We start from the raw sequence: 25757 nt of genomic DNA on the forward strand, positions 1-25757 counted from the left end.
TAGTGTATTCGATTCATTCACTTTCCATGACAAGTCACTGGATAATATAAATATGGCGTCAAACCAAACAAGCTCTGACTCTGTTTCAGGAAAACTAGATACACTATTATCTGTAGTCCTTGATTTAAAGAATAATCAGGAATGTATGAAGCGCATGTTTGAGTCCAAGTTAGACAGATTAAAAACTGATTTGATGGAAAATGTTGAAAAAAAGATTCGATCATGAAGGATAAGATATCTTTAGACAATGTTAGAGAGACAAATCGCACTGACCAAATTCTCACTTCTATACAATCCATACAATCACGTCTGGACGATTTAGAAAAACATGTAACAGGGGATAACGGCAATCACCTTGGAATCACCGGAAACTCGTTAGATTCGCTAAATAACAATGAGATTACTATCACAGCTAGTGACATCCCTGTCACTGGCAATGAAAACGTCATGCAAAAAGCTGAAAATTTGATTCAGGCAACTGGGAAAAACCGTATCACAATTGTTCAGATAACAAGCGCAGTCCGGCTGCCAACAAGATTTCCAAATAAACCAGGCCTTATCAAAATAAGTTTCCAAAATTAAGAAAAAAAATTGTGTGCTTAGAAACAAGATGAAGTTAAAAGACACCGATTTATACAAAGAAACTTTTCTTAGAAGCAGTAAATCTCGCATAGAACGGTTAATAGAAATAATCGTCTTGAGAAACTTGCCGCGGGAACGGGGAAGATTACTACGGGTCGATGCAAGTGGAATCATACCTCGACAAACCGTGCAGATTGACCAACATGACTAACAAGAACATTTCTAGTTATTATCGACGCTGCACGAATATGATTCGGTACTGGAACAGAAGTGTCTTACGATGGACAAATGCTGTATCACTAAACTATCAGTTGATATGGACTTCGGTCTGTGATAGTAGTTGAAAATGTTATTTCGATGGAACATACTATATCATTCTCAGGAGCAAAATAAATGAGTTAACGATTTACACAATGTACATACATAATTATAGTCCGTGAGGGAAAATGTAAGATTTATATCCAGGTGACTTATAGGTCCAAAGGGCAGGGTGTAAAGTACTTGTCTTTTTTGTATTTAAGTATTTCATGTTGTATTACACAAGTCACTATAATAAATAAATTATTATATACATACTAGTATCTCATGTTTAACCAAAAAATATGTTTCTAACAAATAGATAAAAGTCAAATTAGTATTAAATTGTGTTGATAATTTGTATGAATATAGCCTGTTTTAAAGAGAGAGTAATCATTTATTTCTATTGGAAGTTTTATTTAACGATATTTTGTTGTTTTCATTGTGCATGTGATAATTGGGGTTGGACCATTTAATTAACAAATTTAACACATTTACGCCTGATTATCATCCTTTGGGGTAATACCACTGATCGGTATATGCACCGCGTTGACAGATCTACGTGTTGTTTGTTTATCTCCGTGTAGAATATTAAAACATTTTTACTCAAAAAGTCCAGATAATTATCTAAAAGTATTTCTACTTTTTTCTTTTCAGTATTTTCAAATAAATACGTTTATAAAGTCAACCTGTAGGGAAAAAAAAGGGGGGGGGGATTTGCGTATATTATAGAGAGTCGGAATGGGCTTTTTAAAGGTTTATCATAAATCAAAATGGAGGCACCAAACTTCGATGAACATTTGATTTCGTGGATTGACTCAACAACGAAATCCACTAAGATTGTGTTCAACGAATAATGATGAAACCACAGTAATAGACAAAATTAAATGCTTTAAACAAACAAAAACATGTGGCCCATTTGATATGTTTGAAATATTTTTTGAAATTTTTGATGTAATGCTGTACACCTCCAATCATAGAGAGAATTCAGTCAGATCATCTTAACACTTGTTGTATTTACTGCCCAAGCTGCTTAAGTTTATATTTATCAATTAAATAGTCCATCTTTCCAATGACATATTGTTTATTTGTTAATTTTAAGGATAAATAAACAAACAAAAATTTGATGGATTGATTGATTATATAATATAATTCTGGTTGTAACGCGCCATTTGATTTGATAAAAAAATACTTTTTATCGTATAAACTGTGTTGCCTACATCAAATGACTTGGTCGATTCGACTAAGGCTACATTTAAACTTTCAGTTTGAAGTGGGGTTTTTTTGGAGCTTTTTCGTTTGAGAATGATGCAAATATTAAATTTCTAAAACATTGAGAAATTAGAAATGTTCTGTAATATTCAATATTCTACCTTTTTCCTGTTACCCTTATAAATGTATACAACTTTTTTATCCCTTTATAAGACAAATTTATGAATCCTGGAAGAGAAATTAAAATCTTTGTGGTTAAAATTATTTGCTTAAGTTGTTATTCTAATGATTTTTGAAAACAAGTTTGTTTATATCATTTGTCTTTAATAGCTAGCCAATTTATATGGTAAAATCTGGGTTGGAACGGTTTAAAGCCGGATTTATACCATATAAATTAGGTAGCTATGAAATTCATTCTTTAAATATGTTTGACTGAATTTGAATAGTTATAACATAAATTCAGTCTGAATTTTTAAAATAAAAAGAAATCGTAGATTTTCTTTGCTGTTCAAATATGCAACTTTTTGCCATTTTCTATATAAACCTATACAAAACAGTGGCATATGTTACATTTCGTCTGCATTTGGAAACTGAGGAAAAAAAGCATTATTAATTTCAATGCACGAATTCGTTTCTCTGCACCATGGAAACTGAAAATATTGAATCCAAGCGACAAATTTTCATCTGTATCTACGGTATCCTACAAAGTCGAAGATCCAAGATCTGGTGATTGTTGTTCATCTGCAGGAGGGTATTCGGCTGCTGGAAATTTCTTTGAGACTTGAGGAGAGGATCCAGCTTCTGGTGGAAATTTCTTTGAGACCTGAGGAGAGGATCCAGCTCCTGGTGATAATTTCTGTGAGTCTTGGGGAGAGGATCCAGCTCCTGGTGATTCCAGTGAGACTGCATTACGGGAATAAATTTCCGTTGATTTTGATGGGATTGGTGACACGTTTATGCTGTAACCATGCTTTTCTGTTGTAATATTAAATGGTGATAAAGTTCCCACAAATTTCAAAAATTTTTCCTCTTGAATTTTCCCTGGAGTAAATTTGGGTCCAGAAGGGACAAGTTTACTTGGAAGCTTTTTATGCTGATCTACTTTGGATCTTTCTAGTACTTGCAAAATTATTGAAATGTTGTTGGAGTCTAAAGCTTTATCGATTGAATCAAATTCATCATCAATCTCAATAATTTTCTTGTTAATATCCTCGAAATGTTTCTGTAAAGTGTGTAACTGTTTGGTTTTCATTTCTTTTGTTTTAACCTTAGATTTATTGATAACTTTCTCAATTTCTCTGTGTAGGTTATCTCCTTGTATTTCTATGGCTCTTGAAAGATCTTCATATTCCTTCTCTATCTTACTTATTCCGTTTTGTACATCCAATGCAATGTCTTCGTAGGTTGGACCAATTGTTTCCTTTAATTCAATTTGCATTTCCTTTATCATGTTTTTCTTTTCTTCAAGGATGTCCAAGATTTTTGAGTACTTATGACCTAAATGTTTATCGGATGCCAGGCAAGTAAGACAGATAGGAATGTCACAGTGTCTACAGAACATCTCACATCGTTCATTCTCATGGGAGGCACATTCAGGATAAAGGGGAGTAGCATCAAATTTGACTACTTTGTTATCCTTGGACTCACACCATGTCACATCCGGGGAACTAGTATCGGGATCCATAACTACAGAAACTTCTGGCACTGAAAAAGGAAAATTTTATGATTTCTCTTTTCTAAATATTTGAAAGAATGTCATCGGATAGGCCTTTTGTGAATAAATATAAATTATTGATAATATTCCCTGCCTTTCATCAGACTCAATAATGGAATTTAAGCATAAGTACATTTTATAGCAGACACACTTACACAATTAAGCATGGTACTCTAAAGGTACTTTTTGAATGTTTAGCATCCGATTTTACAGATACTACTTTAGCGAAAAGAAATAAAAGTTGGTAAATTAAAAGATTTTTGCAAGAAATGTTCTAAAGTTTCATGTGATACTTACGAGTACTGCATGATAAAAAGTATTATTTATAGATATGTCAAGTCATATCTTGTTAACAATTAAATACAATCTATCATTAGGTCAAATGCTGATGGACATTTTTCATTACTAATTGTAAGGCCATTATTTATAAATTGAATTGTCTGCAGATTTTTCCGTTATTTCTCGATCATGGCAGAAGCACACGGCGGGTGTGACCAGTTGGCAGGGGATGCTCACTCCTCTATGGCACCTGATCCCACTACTATTATTTTAGAAGTCCGTGATTATTCTACTCCTGATTTGTATTGTTTGTATGGGCTTTTGAGCTTGGATATTGTTCATTATCTCCATCTGTGTCAACTTAGACTTCCTTATTCCTAACTGCTTCTATCACTTTAAATTTTTAAAATGAATTTATTTTTAAGAATATCATATAATCTGAAATCCTCAGTCCAGCCAGCAAATTTATTGCCTGATCTCAATTTTTTCCCCTTCCTGACACAATCGACGGTTGTCTCAAAGTACCAAAGACAGGTGTATTTTTGTGAGAATCCTTCTTCAAAAAGTGAATACTTTGTTCTTACATTTTAATGTTATAAATTATCATAACAATTTATATGGCAATTTATATTCATATCTTAATTTTTTTTTATGATTTTAAAAATTAAACTTTGGCAATAAATGTATTGTTCCCAAAAATCTGTTCAAGAGATATTTAGCTTTTTTGAAGATTGTTATGGTCGTTAGGAAATGGTAACTGGAATTAGAAAATCACTTGCATACATTTTAAGAAATCATTTTATTTTTTTTTTATCATCTAAGATCACTCTATAGAAAACTATGTTTAGATTGTCTATCTACATTATTTTTACAACCGTCATAGATAACAGGAAAATCTTGTAGGAATACATCAACAGCATTAAACTCAGAATTATGATCGCAAAAAATGGGTAAGAAGAATAAAAATAAATGTAAGTTTTTAAGAAAAAAATATGAAATTGTGAAGTTATACAACACATTTGATAAACTGTTTATAAGCAAAGAAATGGAAATTGTCCTTGCTTTATTTAGATTTACTGGTATAGAGTTCTAAAATAATAAAACTCCTACATATATTTATAAATATATCGAAAATCATTACCTATAAGGAAATGACGTGCTTGCCAACAGAAATCCTACTTTATTGATGTTTTAAATCGTGTGGACCCTCTACCTTGATCCAATAGCGGAAAATGTAGATTGTCCTTCCATTGAAATCGTATAAAAAGAAGGCCCTGTAACGAAGTAGATCATTGCACAAAATATACCCCTTACTAAGTGCCAAGTAAAAGTGGCGACCTATTAGAAGTAAAAAGTTTTTGAAGTGATGTTAAGCGAATAAAAAACCATGCAACCAAACCATGCACTGGCAATTGATGACGTCTCAATATGAGTGAAAATTCTCGAACGGATACTTAACAAACATCCAACCAAGCAACAAATTGTACTTTTGTCATGTACCTGTCAGATGTATTTGATTTCTGATTTTTTTAAAGTTATGTAATACCTGCATTCTTCTTTTCAATGATTTTATTTACCTCTCTAACTTAAACAGTGCATAAGTGGTGAATATCGCTGAACGGTATTGCATATCAGATATTTTATTTTCATCTGACTCGTGCAAATAAACCTATTATTCAATAGTTTGTTAATTTTATCTACCGTTTCCTTTCTAAAAAGGTATATTTATTATAGCAATCATATCTTCTATTGGTTTATTGCATGAAAAAATACAGCAATTGAACTTTTTGTCTGTGCAAATTAAACTTTAATTAACCGAGGAAACAAATCCAAATTGAATCTCTGCCAATATAATTAACAAAAAAGAAAACAAGGTGTGTTTGTCAAACACTGATGCCCCAGTATGGCAGCTTATGGCGAAGGTTAAAGTTTCTCAAATGTAAGTCAAAATCCAGACCAAAAGATAAAAAAATGTTGGTATCCAAAGAAAGGACTTGTCTCGAGGAATATACCTGTGAAATCTGAAAGACCTAGCTGCAACTGTTCAAAAGTTAGGGCAAAGGTTAAAGTTTTTTTAAAAATAAGTAAAACATCAAGGTCAAAGTGGTTGGTATCCAAAGGAAGGTCTTGTCACAAGGATTACATATGTGAAGTATGAAAGCCCTAGCACCAACCATTCAAAAGTTATGGCCAAGGTTAAAGTTTTTCAAAAGTAGGTCAAACTCCTATGTCAAGGTCAAAGGGTCAAAGTGGCTGGTATCTAAAGGAAGGCTTTGTCACAAGGATCACATATGTGAAGTTTGAAATCCCTAGCATCAACCATTCAAAAGTTATGGCCAAGGTTAAAGTTTTTCAAAAGTAGGTCAAACTCCAAGGTCAAGGTCAAAAGGTCAAAGTTGTTGGTATCCAAAGGAAGGCCTTGTCACAAAGAATATACATGTGAAGTTTGAAATCCCAAGCACCAACTGTTCAGAAGTTATGGCCAAGGTTAAAGTCTCATAAAATTTTGCAAAAGTGGGTCAAACTCCAAGGTAAAAAGGTCAAATATGATGGTACCCAAAGTAAGGTCTTGTCACAAGGAATATACATGTGAAATATAAAAGTCATAGCTCCAACCAATCAAAAGTTATGGGCAAGGTTAAAGTTGACAACAGACAGACAGATCTGTGACAGCAACAAACAGATTATCATCGGCATCTGTATACAATCCATTAAGTAATCTATATTCAAGTTTTTTAACATAGTAACTGTCCATCCTGGTCTTTGATGTAGACTCAGTAATTATTAAAATCAGTGGTAAGGGTGTTATCCTTACTAGAAATTACTCTTTGATTCAATGATTTATTCTTCGGAGAAAGGGTCTCAAGCGAGTGTTCACGACTCACCTTTTTGGCTCTGGAAAAAAGTGAAATTTCATGATTATTCGTTTATAGATATTTGATAGAAAATTATTGATAGGTATTTCTTTTGATAAATCATTAATAATATTAAAATGAGAACATTTTCTGGTCTTGCTTTTTTCTGCAGTACACCTTTCTCAACCTAATGGAAATTAGATATAAGCCACTCTTAAGCAGAAAGACAAAAAAGTAGACCATGGAATAAAAAACTTCAGACTTTACAATAATGATCGATATCTTTTCAAAAACAGTTTTTAGGGGAAGAAAAAAAATAGCAAATCTTGTGGAGCATGGTCTGGAGTTTAAACGCCGGATGGTTTATAAATTTGAAACGTAAGTCCTTACATTAATATTTGTGAAAGTCCTTACCAGCAAAAACTATTATCAGATGACAAAAATTATTTATCTATGAATTTATAAAATCTGAGATCCCTGGTCATGCTAGTAATGTGAAGGATCTCATAGTTTTGTTATGATTCATTGACATGCGAATGATAGAAATGATAACTAGCGACCATCGTATATCAATTTGTCGGGAGGGAGATTTCTAGGCAAATAAGTTTTACTGAGCTCCATTCTTCTCTCTGTTGTATGAGTGATATAAAAAAAATAATCATTAGGAATTTTGATGATATAAATTAGCATTTCATTGAGACGTATGGTGGCTCTAAAAACTCAAAGAAGGCAGCAAAGTGAAGGCAGCAAGGTGAAAGCGTTATATTACTGAAGAAATGAATGGAATGTAGAGATGCACAAAAAAGATACCTTTTTAAACTGAATTTACTTTTTAATATCGCAAGGAAATACCCTGATTTAAATAAAATTAAATTCATAATTTGAGTCTATATATCTTAAAGTTTCTGGAAAGTGTCGCTGCTTTAAACAGAATTCGCACTTTATTAGTTCAAATTTCGAGTAATGGGACTATAAAGTATCTTCTCGATTTCACGAAAGCAGCAACACATCATTTCGTAAGTTCTATGGTCGATACAATGACCTTGTCAGCAAATACAATCTATCATTAAGTCAAATGCTGACTGACTTTTTTCATACTTATTGTTAGGCCATTATTTACACACTGAATTGTCGACGATTTTTTTCCGTTATTTCCCGATCATGACAAAGAGCACAAGGCGGGTGTGACCGTTCGGCAGGGAATGCTCACTCCTCCATGGCACCTGATCCCACCTCTGATGTCTTAGAGATCATTGTTTATTCTGCTCCTATTTTGTAATGTTTAATGGACTTTTGAGCTCGAATATCGTTCGTTATCTCCGCATATTTCATTATTCAAATTTAAAAAAGGTCAAGGTCAATTAAATATGAGCCCGTGTATCTACAGAAGCACAAATAGTGCTCTTTATTGTATCACCACTTTTTACTTGCTTTTTGAAATCGGAATACATGTTTTCTTTAACCTTATGATTTGTTTCTTTTTTAAAATGTATCGTATTGAAAAAATTGAATTGTGACACAAGAATCGCAATACGTACCGTATCGTGGAGGGGGGTATCGTTTTAGCCCTACTAGGCTGTGGATTATCCTTTACTCAGCTTTGTATTACAGTTACTTAACTATATATATCACAGTATTAGCTTCGGTAATAAGCAGTCTGTGACATTACCAAACCTTTTTTAACTTTCATATTCTGAATGAAGAATGTCTTGGAAATACAATACATTGGTCTGTTCGATCCATGTATGATTCTGCATGGTCATCTTTGTGAATTTCTACCACGAAATAATCCATACAAGTTTCTACAATGTCTGTTCCTAAAAATCAGATTTCTTTAGAAAGATCTTTCTGTTCACATCAAAACTGCTAAAAACTGGTCATCTCGCCCATCCACTGACCTCCTCTTTGTTCGACTTTTCTTTCTATTACATAATGAATATAGTAAAAAAAAAATTGTTACATTGTTTGAGTTGTCAAATTTTGGAGATTAATTAACGCATCTAGAGCAATGAACATGTAAATTAAAGAGTGTGCACGACCTCTCTTTGGACTGCACGATGTCTTTAATGTGGGGGAGTCTTTAATGTAAGGGAAGTAGGAACACACAGAGAGCTCACACGTCGGAGCAACCCTCGAATGTCATACCCTAAATGATTCTAATGAATCCGAATTTTATAACTAGTCCAGAATTGGTTTCACAGAGCTACATGTGCTACCTTCATTTATACTGTTTTAGTATTAGTACTGTACTTAATAACACGAGAAAGCTGTTATTAATACAAGGAATATATCATAGTTATTTCGCAACAGCACCATTCGCGAAATTTAATACCTCGCATTTATTTTACTACTTGAAAATAGACTAAATTCTACATCTATTTTTTAAAAGTAATAAATTCTGTCATATATCAAATATTTTCTCTTAAATTTTTCTAGGAGTCCATTTTTATGCCACCTTCACAGATTTAAATTGTTTGCAGTAATCGCTTTTATTTTTATTTTGCTGAAATGCATGTAAAACTCTAGACTAACAATTCATTTGCAAAATCATATGCATGTTCTCACAATTTGACGTCTAGGAGTTCATTTCCACATACTGTTTTCGCGTAAAATAAGGAAACTACAGTATTTATTTTTTATTCTCCTTTAGGTCCAAACGTGTGACAGGAAAATAACAAATAAAATGGACAATTTTATTGAAGGTATTTTATTTTCTTTATACTTTGATAGCTTGAAACTTCAAAGAAATACATGTATCTGTGAGCAACAATGTAAAGATTATCATCTGTATCTATACACAACCCATATAGTCTAAAAGATCCGAGTAATACGTAACATAGGAAATGTCCATTTCGGTCTATGATGTGGACACAGCAATTATCATAATTACTTGTAAGGATTTGACTCTTACTGTCCGTAGTGATTCTTTTGGGATTGAATGGTTTGCTAATTATACATTTGTTGATCAATTTTCAATTAGAAAAAACATAGCTGGTGCTTTTATTTGCGTTTCCTGAAAATATATCTGAGATTTGATAATTTTCCCTTTATAATATGATTAACTTTAAGGAAGAATTTTGAAGAAATGCCCTGGGTAAATACATATTACTCTGTGAATTAAGAAAAAAATTTGTGAGCATTTTCAATTACTGAACTGCTGATTTTTAGAACATGGGGATCGGATAACCTTAATAAAATAAGAAGTAGCATTAAACAAAGTTTAGACATTTGTACTGATTGTATATTAACGACTGTCAATAATATTTTTGCAGAAAAATGCATTTTTCACTGAGAAAAACTAACCTGATCCGTAACTAACTTTACAAAAAAAATGCATCAAAATTTATAGCATGAAGACATCGGGTCAACTACCACCTAAATTTTATGACAAAATGATTTCAGCATTTCTATCGTCAACTTACCTGTATTTATGTAGTTTTATTCCGCTATCGCTTTCAACAACCTCATTTAAAGTCAGCATTTCGTAAATTTTTTGGTCGTTATAATGACCTTATTAGCAAATATAACCTTCTCTGGGTCGTATTTTTGCTGCCCAATTGTAAGGTCTCTGCTTTGTACCAAATGGAACTACAGAATGTTTCGTCTACTTGGTCAATACATAGGGCTCATGGTGGATGTTACCGGTCAACAGGGGATGCTTAGTTACTCATCCTGGCACCTGATCCCTTCCCTGGAATTTTCGGGGGTCTGTGTTTATGCTCTGTTCACATATTTGTATTGTTTGTAGTTTTTAAGAGATCGTTCACTGCTCGTTTTCTTCATATTGTCCATTATTCAACAGTGTAAGAAAGAAGTATGTCCAGTTTTAGCTTTATTGTGCCCTAGAAATCGGATTTTTTAAAAGTTTTCAAATATGGCTTCATTATGAGTTGAATGCATGAATGTGATCAACCAAGAAAAATATGCCACAAGTGAAGCCGTTCTGGAAATCTGACATCACTTAATTGCTACACTTCTAAGTTTTACACAGAAGAAGCCCCAAAATGTCTATTTTAAGGTGTTATATTTCTTAATGAAAATAGTGTTCAAAAATCACATTTCTTAAAATCTCAGTGGGCGATGCATTGGAATTTATTGTCTGAAAGAAAATTCTTAATGAATAACTGTCTATTTTTTTTTTTTTTTTTTTTTTTTTTTGTTTTTTTTTTTTTTTTTTTTTTTTTTTTTTGTTTCATGGTGTGATCAAGCGATTGGCTTGCGTGATAATTTGTATAAACGCCAAAGTTATTCCTTATATTTACATGCTTTTGATTCTGTAAATTCAAGTGCTACAAGTCCTGCTTACTTCTGTTTCTCTCTCTGACCCGCCCCACACGTGATTTTTTTTTTAACCACGCCTATCGATGAACCAGTAGCTTTATGTAGAAATGAAGTATTTTTACTATTTGTAGTTTTATCTTGGACAAAGAAATTTTAAATTGTTGCCGAAAATTGACGTCTTATGCAACTTTTAAGACAATACGGGGAAATGCACAAGTTCATGCTTAAATATGGGCATTTAGCTGGTCATATCAGAAAAATGATCTGCATTATTTTATTACATGGGCCTTGAAAAATTCAGAAAGCTCATGTTTTAATTCAGTGTCATAGGGTCATTTGATCTGAAACCGTAGTCTCCTCTTTGTTTGCAGCTACACATAACCAGAATTTGAGCTTTGAATTGATCAGACGTCTTTACAAACTAAAGGCAAAGACAGTTTACTTTCACATTTAAGAGAAAAACTTTTAATACACACAGTATATCTATTTTTTTTTATTTTAGGTAAGCTTTCAACAAAAAAGACCGTACAACCATTTGAAGAATATTAGGACACTAAGACATTCCATCAGAAATGTTAGACTTATACAGGAACTGTATTACGGCACAAGTCATTCGATTATACATGTAATTCAGTACTGACAGCACCATTTGTTGTACATAACGGAGTTCGCCAAGGATGTCTCTTGTTATCTATCTTCTTCTGCATAGTTATTTGACTGTATCATGCGTACATCAATGACACCTCCCGTGGCATCCAGTGGACCCCAACAACAACAACAAAAAGATCTGGTCTTTACAACCAATATATCCAGCAAAAGAAAAATTAATGCAGTTGCACAATCAACGGGGCAGGAAATCAACATCCAAAAACTAAAACTTAGTTCCTACGAATTAACACGCACATAAACTCACTATTTGTATTTGAAGACACACGAGTTGATATTCAGATATATCGACGACGTTTTATCAATTAACAATGGTTACTTCCATTCATATGTCAACTCAATACATGTACATCCCAAAGAACCTGAAATAAAAGACAGCACAAAGCCTGCCACCTCTATTTCATATTTGATGATTTACTGACTACAGACGAAAAGGACTAACAACTTATTAAATTGTATGACAAACGAGATGAATTCAGCTTTTCCATCGTCAACTTCCCTTATTTGTATAGTAACATTCCTTTATCACTTACATACAGTGTTTACGTCTCTCAAAAGCTTGCTCTGAATTCGATCAATTTTTAAACCGAGGCAGGCCACTAAAAGATAAGTTGATGTTAGAGGGATTTCATCAACCTCGTTTAAAGTCAGCATATCGTAAATTCTATGGCCATTATATTGATCTTAAATTGTTAATATATTATAACCAATAAGTTAGTCGTATTTTGGCTGACGTATTTTATACCAGTTGTTAAGGCCTTTGTTTTTATACTAAATTGGACTACGGAATGTTTCATGTACCTGATAATACGTAACGCTCACGACGGGCGTTATCGGTCAAGAGGGGATGCTTACTCCTTCTAGGCGCCTGGCCCAACCTCTGGAATTTCCGGATGTCAGTGTTTTATGCCTTGTTCACAGATTTTTACTGTTTATAGATTTTTTTGAGATCGATCACTGTTTGTTATCTTCACTTTTATTCATTGATGATGTAGACAGTTTCATACCTAGGAAGTATCGTCAATAAAAAGGGAAATTAACGAAGATATAACATCAATGATAGGAAAATCAAAATAATCATTTGTTACAGTAAGACAAGAGTATCAGTATCAAGACCAAATAAAGACTGCATGTTTGAGACAAATCGGAAATCGGTCCCCTTTTATGGATTAGAAACCTGAATAGAACAGAATAGAACAGCTAGAACAGTCAGAAAACAGGCCGACACTATTGATTAAGAATAGTGTCCTATTGTACAGCGTTTTTGGTCAATTTTCCTTGAAAAATATTTGTGGGGCGACAAGATGTGCAGTGAGGGTAAGGCACATAATGTGGCCAGTGACAATATGTACATTTTTAACTTTTCGGCCGGTCGATCACAATATGTACCGATGGATGACAATATGTGCAGTGAGGGTAGGTACAAAACGACAATATGTACCATCACAGGGTTGCCGTCGGCCATCGTAGGCTTCAAGTGTTTGTGAACAAGCCTAGCGCCTTCGACAGATCATGGAATTAAGCTGGCCAGAGAAAAATCTCCAATTTAGAGAACCTTGGAAAAAAATCAACCAGCAGTCCAAAACAGATGCCATTCAATGAGAAAAAATGGCGATTGATTGGGCATATATTTTAAGAAGACACAACAACATCACGAAGCAGGCTATTGATTGGAACCCTTAGGGTTAACGAAGACGAGGTTGTTCAACTTGGACAACTTGGAAGAACGCTAGATGAGGAATTATGATCAGTCAGGATGTACTGGGGAGAGGCTAAACAAGCAGCCAAAGACAGACACAGATGGAGAGCTGTTCATGTTGTTGCAGCGGCCCTCCAGGGGCGAAGAGGATAATTATGCTTCTTTACTCAACAAAATGGAGAAGAAATTAAGGCATAAAATGCAATGTTTTTGTTTAAAAGATTATTTTTTGTTGCATGAATTTACATACTTTGTATTTTTCACAACTTGAACAAAAAGATATGAATTTATTTATTTTATTTTTTCAATGATAAATTCTTATAAACAATAACAAATTGCCCCCCTCATACTCTAGGTAAGTTCGCAGAGTGCTAGAATTATGTCGACAAGCCAGCTCAAAGATAATGTCTTTATTCAAATCTTGAATGTGACTTAAATAATATGTTTAAGCCCTCCTTATCCAATAGATGAATATTATAAGTTCACTTAATTTTTGTACATGCAATTGGTTTGATCACTCTGGAAGAGGATTGATGAAATTTAATACATGTATGTTCACGCACTGGTCTGACCATGTCAGATACAGTTCATGTACATGAATGTAATTGTATATCAATTGATCCTTTTTGTCCTCTTTAGTGTGTGTATGCTATTTCGTAGGCAAATAATTTCAGTCTTTGTGAGATTTTTGTAAATTGTAGAGATTTAGCATAAAATATACTTTAATGTTAGATGAAATATCAAAGAAAATTTTTATATAATTAAGATTTTATTTTTCACTTCATGTTTGTCGCACTATAGGCACTTCGCCCGCCTTGTTCACCCATCTTCTTTCTATCATCTATAAAATGTTTATTACTTAATTGTGAGCCAAAACGCTTGATTTGCATACAATAGTAGCCTATTGTTGTAAAGTTGAAAAGCATTTTAATTTTGGACTGCTTGATTTCTAAATCATTTTAGAACAATATACATTTTTTGACTTAAGCTTAAGATGTTTCATGATTCAAGGGCCAGGTCTCCCTAGAGAAATGCTCTACTAATGTTTACTGAGCTATTTGGCAACCAGCGATTGCCTGACCGCTCTGTATATTCCTCTGCCATTAGAAGTTTTAACCCCCGTGGCTTTTCCGTGGCAGGTCTTTCATCTGTCACTTTCATGGCAAGGCACCAAATGTAGCAAGAAAAAAGAAAATGTGCTGCACCAGATCAGGATTTTTACCGAGGGCCCCTGAACTCTAGACAGGTACTCACCAATTAAGCTATCTGGCCAAAGGCAAGCAACCCTGTCTGACCAGTGACCAAAACAAAGAATTGTAACCTGAAGATAAGTGAATGCAAAAAAACAAAAAACAAACAAGCAAACAAAAAACAAATTATTAAACAAAAAGATAACAAAAAAAAAAAAATACCTATAATCAAATTGGGATTGGAACCAGGCTCGCTTTTTGGCAAGTGTAGGTTTACCTTTGATTGTGATCTAAGAACTAAACATTCCAGTCGGAGGCAGATATCTAGGGTTTTTGGATGGCGAAGGAGAGGGTTATATATTCTGTACTTTATACATTCCCTTGAAATTATGTTAGACCTCTTATGGATGCAATTTAGAGATCTTCTAAACTTCTCATGCAATACTTTAATTTAAAACATGGAGCCAAATGCAATTTAAAAAAAGAATTGAATAATTTATGAATAGTACTTACTCCAAAATGGATCAAATATGGTCTTACCCGCGTTCAAATTGCACAAAGAAGGATCAAATCAACTACACCATGTACTCTTTCTCTCTTGTGTGTATGTATATTGTATTACATGTATATGACTATATATAAATGTTAAATTACAATGTACTTTTTTTGCCCCATGAGGGCCCTTAATTGGTAAATAAACTAATTGAATTGAATTGAATTGAATTTTACATAGGTTTTAGAAGTGTGTGTGTGTGTGTCGGGAGGGGGGGGGGGGGGTTAAACCAACAAAAAAACAAAAACGTTTGTGGGGCTAAGCCCCAGTTTTCAAAGCCTATCTTATGTCTATCTTTTCAATTTGGTTATTAAATAGAACTAGTAAAAAATAATAAATATATTGCTTTTCCATTAGTACTGACTTTATTTCCGATTTTTTTTTTTTATCAAAGACGAATCGGTTTAATTTCTGTTAATTTAGTACTGTAAACACTTTCTTTGTTTTGTTTTTTTTTCTTAAGGTTCGCATGTATGTTTTGAAAATAATCAATGAAATTGAGAGCGCTGTTAATCATGTTAATGGGCCATTTTAACTGGGGAAGAGCAGCGTCTGAGCAACGGGTTTATTTTTTAAAGAATCTTTTATTCTCAACTTATATAACGTTATTAAACATTACTAATAAACGAGTATCACATCGATTACTTGACAGTTTCTTTTTATTTCTTCTTCTATACTGAAAGTTCAAGTATAATGAATTAATTAAATCAGAAAAAATCATGAAATCAATAAAATTAAACATGTTAAAGGAAATTACGAAAAATTAACCGACTAACATACAAACTACGAACGGACTTTGGGCGAACGTGTTTTAGAGCGAAAAGACTCTGGGCGAAATAGAATTAGGGCGAACGGCGTCAAGGGCGAACCCATTTTAGAGCGAACGAACATACAATCGCTAAAAAGAGCCCCCCCCCCCCCCTCCCCGGTTCCGACGCCTATGAACTAAATACATGTAATGATATGTGTATGAATTTATTTTCTATGGCTGTAAGGATAAAAGTGTCAATCTAAATACCATAACGTCTTTTTTCCAGATATAATCCGTAGAGAAAAATTGGGCAGAATGCATTTTTTATTATAAATTATCTCCTCTTATCACTTTTTCGGAAACAAGATATCTGCGTATCCGATTCTGTAAAGTATGTTATCAAGAATAATTTCCTGTTCGGGATGGTTTTTCCTTTGTTTGAAATGCTGAAAAAATGATAAAATTAAGACCCAAATCGTGCATAATGCTGATAAAAAGGATGCATTTACAAATTAACTCAACAATGGCAGGCTAAAAATTTGGAAAGGAGTCGCCAGAATGGTAAATTTGACGCCATATGGGTTGATGCTGTAACTGGGATTTCTAGAGATGTTGATGATAGAAAAGGTTTGTTTTCCCATTACTTATTGGGATTATCAAATACATAATCACCGGAGCGCTTTATAAAGACAGTTGACACTGTCTTATACGGAAGATTTTTGGAAATTTGACGAAAAGGGTTTGCTCATTTTGGTGCATATCCGAATTTCCTCGAAGTGAATTAGTATAAGGCGCCCATTAGGCAATAATAGAGCTTTATGAGATGTACCCTGATCCTTAATTCAATAATGTTCAGTGATATTAAAGATTTGAGTAAACTGTCATTAACTTTCAGGCTTAAACTGCAGACACTCTATTTTAACAGGAAAATATGTTTCTTTTTGATTAAAAAAACATTACAAAGCATGAAACTTACCTGAACAGATAGATTATACCCAGTAAATGTACTAAATGACCATTTTCAAATATTTCTAAGTGCAGTGGGTCTTTTTAACATAAAACATATAAGAGATAAGCAAAGAAAAGATAATACTAGCGTGTTTTCTTTATTTCCATATAATATTATTTCAAAATGCTTTACTAATGTAATTTTTCACTAGTCAGTTGGTCAGACTACTTTTTTGGCAATGTTTACTAGGCATGGGCTAGTGAGTTTTTATTAAGACTGCACATATATCAGACTTGTCGAAATCTGTCGGTCCTGTCGGCAAGGCTGGTAAAAATTGTCTGGACCTATTACCTTCAAGAAGAAATTCGAGCATGTATTGATCCAAATTTTAAAAAGATCTGGAACGCAGGTGTAGGTTACAAAACAGAAGAGATGGCCGCATGGTGACGATAGTCGATGAAATTGACATGAAACATTTATGTCTCTTATTAAAGACTCTCTAAAAGAAAGAAACTTGTGAGATTGAATGCTGTTGAAAATAATAAAGGACATTTAGGAGCAGTTATTTATTTTCCTTTTTCAGCGTCATAATATGACATGTATTTGATCTGACAAAACTTCATCCCGTCCGACAGAACATTTGACTTTGTCAGACCAAATGTCTGACAGTGATTTCAAAATTTTGACAAGTCTGTATATGCCTATAGGTGAAGCATTCTCTATATGAATAATTTGACTGCCAACCATATACTGAAAATTTATGTCCAGAGCTTTAATAAAATGATATCTTAAGTTGATCTATATATATGTAAGGATTCACTGTTGATTATTATTGATGAAAACAGGGCTCAATATTAACATTTGTTTGAATGTCTGTGTCCAGTTCATTTTGTGATTGTACAAGTCAATCTCCAGACACACTTGTCAGGTCGGACAAGTTTCTGTTTGTACCAATTTGAAACAATGTAAGTCTTATGGGCTCAGTCACACTTAACAGATAGTGTTGATGGACCAGCATGATTGAGACAAGGTTACAGATATTGCTACTGTATTTTTGATCAGTATTGTTTTTATTTTTCACGATAACTACATTCTTTTTTCAAATTTTTTTGCATCTGTTCAGAGTCGGACAAGTATAAACAGTGAATTTGGACAAGTAGCATTTGTTGGCAACTTGTCCGATGGACAAGTGTGTTATTTTAGTTACTGTTGAGACCTGGAAAATTAAAGAACGGACAAAAAACCCCAAGGTCTTTGTTACTAAAATTTCAGTCTTTTATTTAGCTGAGATTCAATATGAGTAGAGTGAGTAAAGTGAAATATTAACATGTGATTAATACTACAAATATCATTTTAGTATTGATTTTTTTTTTGCCAATATTGAATTCCATAAGATTTTTATTGAATTCTACAAGAACTGTTTTGCTTGCGCTTCTAAAAATTTGTTAACTTTTGTATGGTTTTGAATATTAATTAATAATTAACACCTTTATATTGTAGGAGTAGTACTATTCAACTGCTGAAAGGATCAATCCCATGGACCAATGTAACCCACTGCTTAGTTGTAGAACCAAATCAACCGCCCTGTGTTTATTCACAGCTTATAATGGAGACCCACCAACATTTCCAGTGCAGCGTAGCTTTAACCTATAAACATGCTAGAAGAGAAGGTGTAAAGCTGAAAACACAAGACAATAAACCTTCTTTGTGATGTTGATAAGTTACTTAGGAACCTTTTAATTGTTTACTTATTCACACTTGTTACCATGGATACAAACCAGTGCCAGGTGTGTGGGAATTTTTTCATCACGCTCACATCCCTCAATAACCACATAGAGACTCACAGCAAAAAAGAGCTGTACCATTGCATCTTGGGATTGAGGAACACCATAGCCATGTTGTCTAGGCAACCGTTGCCAGAGGCAACCTACCAGGAGACTGTCAATGTCACCGCCACTGACCTTTCACAGAACCACCACGCCCACAACACCAGCCCACCAGAAAAAACAGTCACCATGGTGACAAACCCAGCATCTGCCTCTTCCTATGAAATCCATACATCTGCAGAAAGTTCACAACCAGGGCTAATGCATCCCAAACCTGCTGCTTCCATAGAAAACACAATACCAATTACACCTCCTCACCAAGTTCTGGTTAATTCAGAACCGCATGCTCATTCTGAACCACATGCTACCGAATCTGGCTCACACCAAACCACTGAAAACCTGCAGAGTGCAGCTGCCCTTAATAATGTCACAGATTCTGGGAATGTAGGTCCTAGTGAGGGGGATATGTTGACATGTCCGATCTGTAAAAAGAAGCTGACCTCATCCTACACATTGTATCGCCACATGCAGAGCCACTATGACAAACAGGCTGACACATGTCAAGTTTGTGGAAAGGAGTTTGTGGGTAAGTACCAATAATTGAAAAAAAAACATGGGGATAGCACACTGTCTTCAGAAAAATATAAATACTTGGTATGTCTAAATATACTTTGTTCCTCACCAATTTTTCATCTAGAAGGTGAAGTGTGCAGATTATTGGTGGCCGGAATAAAGAGGCTGTACTGTATATTCCTGATAGAGGACACTTTTAATTTTGATACATTGTTCATTCTGTGTTATGTTGCCAAGTGATAAGTTCTTAATGAAAATACAAGTGTAAACATTATGCAAACATAGAATCAGGTTGTATCACAAGAGAGATCCTTTTCTTATATTTTAATACATAGATGTCTATTTTGTCTATTGAAATGTTATCTTATAACTTCAGAATGAAGCATCAAATATAGCAAATTCATTTCATTTCGTATTCTAAAGACTTGAAAGTATTCAGCGATTTATCAAGCACTTAGCAAGCATTTATATATACTTTTTAACATTACTCATTTACTGCATGTAGGTAAGCAGAGTTAGGTAGTCTTCTATATACATATATATACATATTATGATTTTTTTTTTCATTGCTAGGTAAGCGGAGTTTGGTCGTCCACATGAGGACGCACACCGGGGAACGCCCTTATAAATGTAATACATGTGGGAAGCAATTTGCTCAGTATGGCACGCTGTACCGGCACCGCCAAATACACAACAAAGGGGAAAATGCCAACAACCAGACTCCTGCAACCCCTGTCCCTGCAGAATCTGCCCAAGCAGAGGATCCTGCCAGTCAGAAACACTTACAACAGGGCTCAGCCAATCAAAAACACCTACAGCAGAGCCCAGCCAATCAGAAACATGTTCAAAACTCTGTACCTGCAACAGTGGGTTCAGAGAGTGACCAGGTATCATCTGAGAACAGATTAGAGAGAGTTCCCATGGTGACTGAAAACAGAGATGTTTCTGAGGTTCCTCGGGCTCCTGAAAAGACTACGATTCTGAGTGTTCCGAGCACAGAGCATATGTCACATGATCAGCAGGAACTGGGAGAAAGTTCTGGGTACCCCAACCCTCCCCATGTGTCCGACACTGAGGCGATCAATAATCTCTTGTATCAACATGTGTTTGGGGACCAACAGCAGTTTTTGCAGGGTTATCTACAGAATCAACTGTTTGCACAGACTCTTGCGAGATTTCCTAACTGGGGCTCTGAGTTTGCTCTTATGGCTGGATACCCCGGTTATGCTGGTTTAGATTACAAGAAACCAGAAACGGATCAAAATTACGACATGTCAGTTTTACCAAATCCACAGGTAGAAAAAACTCGAGCTGATACCTCAACAGATCAACTTCAAGAAACTTTCAGTGACAACTCTGTCACTTCCTCCAAGTCTGAACGTCTCGAGTCATTTTCTAGTCTCACCGAGTCACTACTACGCAGAAGAAATCAAAGTCCAGTTGTGACCACCGTCAATTCTGCTGTGGGTCCAGGTATTCCTGCCACCCAGACTCTAGCTGACCCCTCCACCTCGGCGTATCCCTCACCCCTCGGTATTCACCCACCACCTCCCCCTAGTTATGAGGCAGCAGTCCAGCAATCTTTAGGATCACCAGCACTATTAAACACACCCGTTGTTGAAAATGATCAAAGTCAGAGCTCTACGTCCACTGCAGTCAACATGACCCTTGAGGTCTCCTGTAAAGTCTGTGCTCAGAAGTTCCAAACCTCTGCAGAACTGACCAAACATATGTCTCAGCACAGTGAGAAGAATTTTGTTTGGTGTCAGATTTGTCATAGTAAGTTTACTACGCCGTTCTCTCTGCGTCGACACATGAAGATTCACACAGGAGAAAGAGATGAGGTCTGTGGTGTTTGCGGCAAGCGCTTCATTGATAAGCCTCGCCTCGTGGTGCACATGCGGACACATACAGGGGAAAAGCCTTATGCATGCTCCATATGTCCTAAAACATTTTCACGGCGAGAAGTGCTGAAGCGCCATGAGAAGACGCATACTACATTTAAACCATTGGAGACATCAACCCCAAAGCACATTTATGAGGACATACCAAGGAAACAGGAAGTTGAGGTAAGAAAAGAACCGGAACATTCTCAAATGGACTCTGGAATGTATCTGTCCTTTGATGAAGATAAGGTGGCAATGATGACCTACTTGCCAAGCGATCATCCAGAAAACACTACAGCAATATCAGAGCCAGAGCCGGAGAAGCCTGTAGAGGAGGCCCGGTATATGTACACAGCAGATGACATCAAGTCAGACACACCTCCAGGAAGTGATGTCACCTACCAACATGAAGATATACCCATCATGCCTCAGCAAGAGGAAGTTGCTGCAGAAGTAAGCGATACTGAAAATTCTTCTCCAAAAGCCATAGAAAACAACCAGGAGGTATCCACAGATGTTCCATCCGACTCAGGAAGTGGAAAAGATGCGGAGGTGGATCGAGATTCTCGCACCATGAATGAGATCAACGACATGTTGATGAGAAACTTCACCAGTAAGGTAGATGGCGCTAAACCGTATCAGTGTGATGTGTGTAACAGGAAGTACACGATGCAGTCCTGCTTACGACGCCACATGCTGGTACATACTGGATTAAAGCCTAATCGATGTCAGGTGTGTGGAAAGTCATTTGTGGAGAAGCAGCAACTATTGGTTCACTTCAGGTGAGCACTTTGATTAACCAGACAGGTGGCTAAAACAGAAGTTAGCATGTTTTCTATAGAATTTTTACATAAAATTATATACCATTTTGATATGCTTCTTGTTTCAAAAAAAATTCTACAAATAATCAGAATTTTAAAGTTTTATTTATATATTTTTTAAATAAAAACTGAACTTTTGATACCTTTTTTTCCTAGAAAAATACATAGATTCACTATGGATGACCCATAATTTTATCAGTTTGTTTCTTTTGAAACAAAGAGATTTTAAGGAACCTCTATAAACTAATGGAAAATATTTTTTTTGAATATTGAGAAAATCATTTTATAGAAAGATGTAAGTGCTCTCTGTGTATTTCATTTTCAGCATATTAAACCTGCCATTCACCCTCAGGAAAAATTTTCAAAGACAACAGGGCTCTCACACCAGTTTTTGGGACTGGGGCTGGGGCTGTGAAAAATGGGAAAATTAGCGACCTTTTGAGGAAATTAGGGAAAATCATAAATAGACAATATCCATTAAATTCATTATATATTGAGTTTCTGGTGGTTGTTATCAACTAAATTTCTGTTTTGTAATATAGAAAAAGATAAATAACAAGTTTAGGAACTACATATTTTACTAAATGTTCTTTAATATTTGGGGAAGTGACCAAATGAATTGGGAAAATTAAAACATTAAATTGGGAAAAAAGGTACTTTTTTTGAATTGGGAATGGGGCCTTTGAACGGCCCCAATTATAGAGAATCAAGAGCCCTGGACAACATAGTACTGATGAACAGAAATCACTGTTGCTTATTAAAATGGGGAAAATACATACAAATAAAGTGTTCAATTAATTTAGTTCGACCTAATAAAAAGTTAAAAATGGTTGAACTGATTACAAGTAGAGTGAAATGCTATAGATTTCAATTTATATAGTTTTAGACCTAAGGGCAGATCACTCTGTGTAAAAAAACTATGGAATAAGAACTCTTTAGTGTGTAGTGTATAGAGGCTCTTTAATATTTTTTAGTTTGGCAGACTAAAATTGATGACTTATTGATTTTAGTTCATCTTTTTGTAACTTTCTTTTGGTTTGTTGGTTTTTTTGGGGGGTTTTTTTTTTGTATCATTTATTCTTTAGCTATTGTTAGGAATAATTTAATTTTTTTTTGATTGCAGGATACACACAGGAGAACGTCCTCACCAGTGTTCTGTGTGCGGGAAACGCTTCACTCAATACGGGACTCTACACAACCACATGCAGGTAACATCAGATATAATTTCTACAATTTTGTGTGGAATGAGTTACACTACAAAAAAATTACTTACCTTTAATTTAGTTTTAGCTGAAAGACAATTTTACTTAATTATTCTAAAAAAAAACTACCTTAAAACATTTTTAACCAGTTTTGTTGTTTGTTTTGTTTCCATGTTTATTTATTAAGGAGGTACGAGGTACTTCGAGTCCACTTTTCTTTTATTGCGTAATCTGTCCCTCACATTCAGCTTTCTTACGGTATAAAAATTATGTTCTTGTTGGAGTAATGGGACCACCTTCTTCATTTATCTGTCTTCTCACTATTCTTGTGAGGCTTAAAATTTTCATTTTTCACTATGTGGTATACATCTAAATTTACGTGTCTGATTTGCACTTTGTCAAATATTAGTGTGCACCTTTTGCATATTAACCATGGGGATGAGGGGGGTTACATGTATGTCTCTTTTAGACAGTTCTAACTAAGCTACCGTATATACTCACCTATAAGTCGGTCTGCCTATATGTCGGTTGTATTTTTTAAGTTTAAATTTGAGGGATTGACTTGCTAAAATACAATCTTTTTATGACTCGCATATAAGTCGGATAAAGGGTTTTGGACCAAAGTTTAACTCCTAAAAAACCGACTTATAGGGGAGTATATAGGGTACATTGTTTAATTTTCTGTAGGTTCATCGGAAGCAGCAGTTGAGTCAGGCTATGAATGTGGGGAGTAAAGGTGAAGAGGAATTGTCAGAATTTATGATAAAGAGAGAAATCAGCGAGGAGGACGAATTCCCAAAGCAGTCACAAGAACTAGTCAACGGTGAAGCCGTGCCCTCGGAAATCGAAAGTGCAATTATCGGGCGAGAGAACCAGAGTGATGGTCCTGTCATCAAGTCTCCGTACGTATCAGACGAGAGCAGAAGTCTAGATATAAGTAACAAAATGAGACCTAATGTTGCTACGCTGGAGGATAGTCAGGAAACAGCATCAGTCACAGGGGATGAGGACAGAGAAAATTCAAAAGAGGAGGTCAGTCCAGGGGCAGAAAATGTTGGTGGGCAGGTGGAAGATACGGACACTTCTGAGGGTAATGAAAAACCAGAAGGAACGGGAGGCGGGTCTAAGTCTGAGAGACCCGCATATGACTTTCTGTACGGGTATCCTACCACTAGTCTTATGTCACTGAATTTATTGGCAAACACGTCTGAAGTTCACCAGAGTCTGATGGAACACATGGCCCAGATACAGAGGGCGCCAGAGATGCACCAGAGTTTACTCGAGTACATGGCTCAGTTACAGCGAGCACGAATGGTAGGCCTCACAGACTACAACACCGCGTTCACGCGTCCCCCAGTTTCTTGTACATACACATCATCTAGTGATGTTGGCCTTAATCTGACGACATCTGAAAGTCATACCAAAGACATAGGTCTGAATTGTGACATGTGCGATGCCAAATTCACAGATCAGGAAACGCTAGATAGCCATATGAAGACTCATGCGCTAAAAAATGGAAATGACACAATGCTGAGTCAAGCCACAGAGGCAACTTCACCGACTAAAAGTGACAAATTTCACACATGCAAAACGTGCGGAAAGAGTTTCAGTGCTTCGTTTTGTCTAAGACGACACGAGATGATTCACAGTGGCAATAAACCTTATAAGTGTGAGTACTGCCCAAAGGCGTTTGTGGAGAAACAGCATCTCACCTGTCATGTACGCATTCATACGGGGGAAAAACCTTACTCGTGCAGCACGTGCGGAAAAGCATTCACGCAGTACGGAACGCTACACAAGCACCTGCGCACACACAACAAAAACAAACCACACAAGTGTCAGTTCTGTGAAAAAGCGTACTATGAACGTAGACAACTGACCAATCATATGTTAACCCATTTTGAAAACAAAGGGAAGTAACTCGTCCACGCAAGCCTTTTAGGAAAAAAATTCCTAGAGGTAGCAAAAGCTTTAGAAGTAATATTTTTGTGGTTGTAGATTTTCCAGAATATTTCAATTGTAGGGGCCAAAATGTGTCTAATAGATATCATCATCATTATCTTGTGAAAATTGTCAGAAATCAAGAAAAAGCTTAATGAAAAAGCATTATGCCTTAAGGATTTCTAAGGAGCCATTTTTCTGTTAATTTACTAAGAAGTTAGCATTTTATGATTATCAAAAGATGTTTCTTTTTTTTAATTTTAAGTATATTGGAAAATTAGAGGTTTATTCATTATTATGGTATGTTTAAAGATAAAATTCAAATGATCTTTGAAGATCCTTATCTAAATGTGTTTTTCATGAAATTTTTTTTTTATTAAATATATCAGATTTATTAAATTTGGCAAAAGAAAAAAAAAAAAAAACTTTAAGAGCATTCTAATATTGAACATAATCAAATCTAGTGGATGAAATTAATAG

At 35.0% G+C, this 25757-nt stretch overlaps 1 protein-coding gene across 1 annotated transcript; it reads left to right on the forward strand.

The window, feature by feature from the left end:
• The first annotated feature begins 16492 nt into the window (after positions 1-16492).
• LOC133189158 (zinc finger protein 473 homolog) lies at positions 16493-25503 on the forward strand. Its single transcript, XM_061324567.1, has 5 exons — positions 16493-16706; positions 18529-19440; positions 20001-22095; positions 23258-23342; positions 24024-25503. Exons 2-5 carry the CDS (start codon positions 18795-18797, stop codon positions 25254-25256), a joined length of 4059 nt encoding a protein of 1352 aa, XP_061180551.1. The 5' UTR covers positions 16493-16706; positions 18529-18794; the 3' UTR covers positions 25257-25503.
• Positions 25504-25757: the final 254 nt, after the last annotated feature.

This window comes from Saccostrea echinata, unplaced genomic scaffold (assembly GCF_033153115.1).
Source record: "Saccostrea echinata isolate AGI-Se365-2 ecotype Australia unplaced genomic scaffold, CSIRO_AGI_Sech_v1 ptg000017l, whole genome shotgun sequence".
Lineage (NCBI taxonomy): Eukaryota > Metazoa > Mollusca > Bivalvia > Ostreida > Ostreidae > Saccostrea > Saccostrea echinata.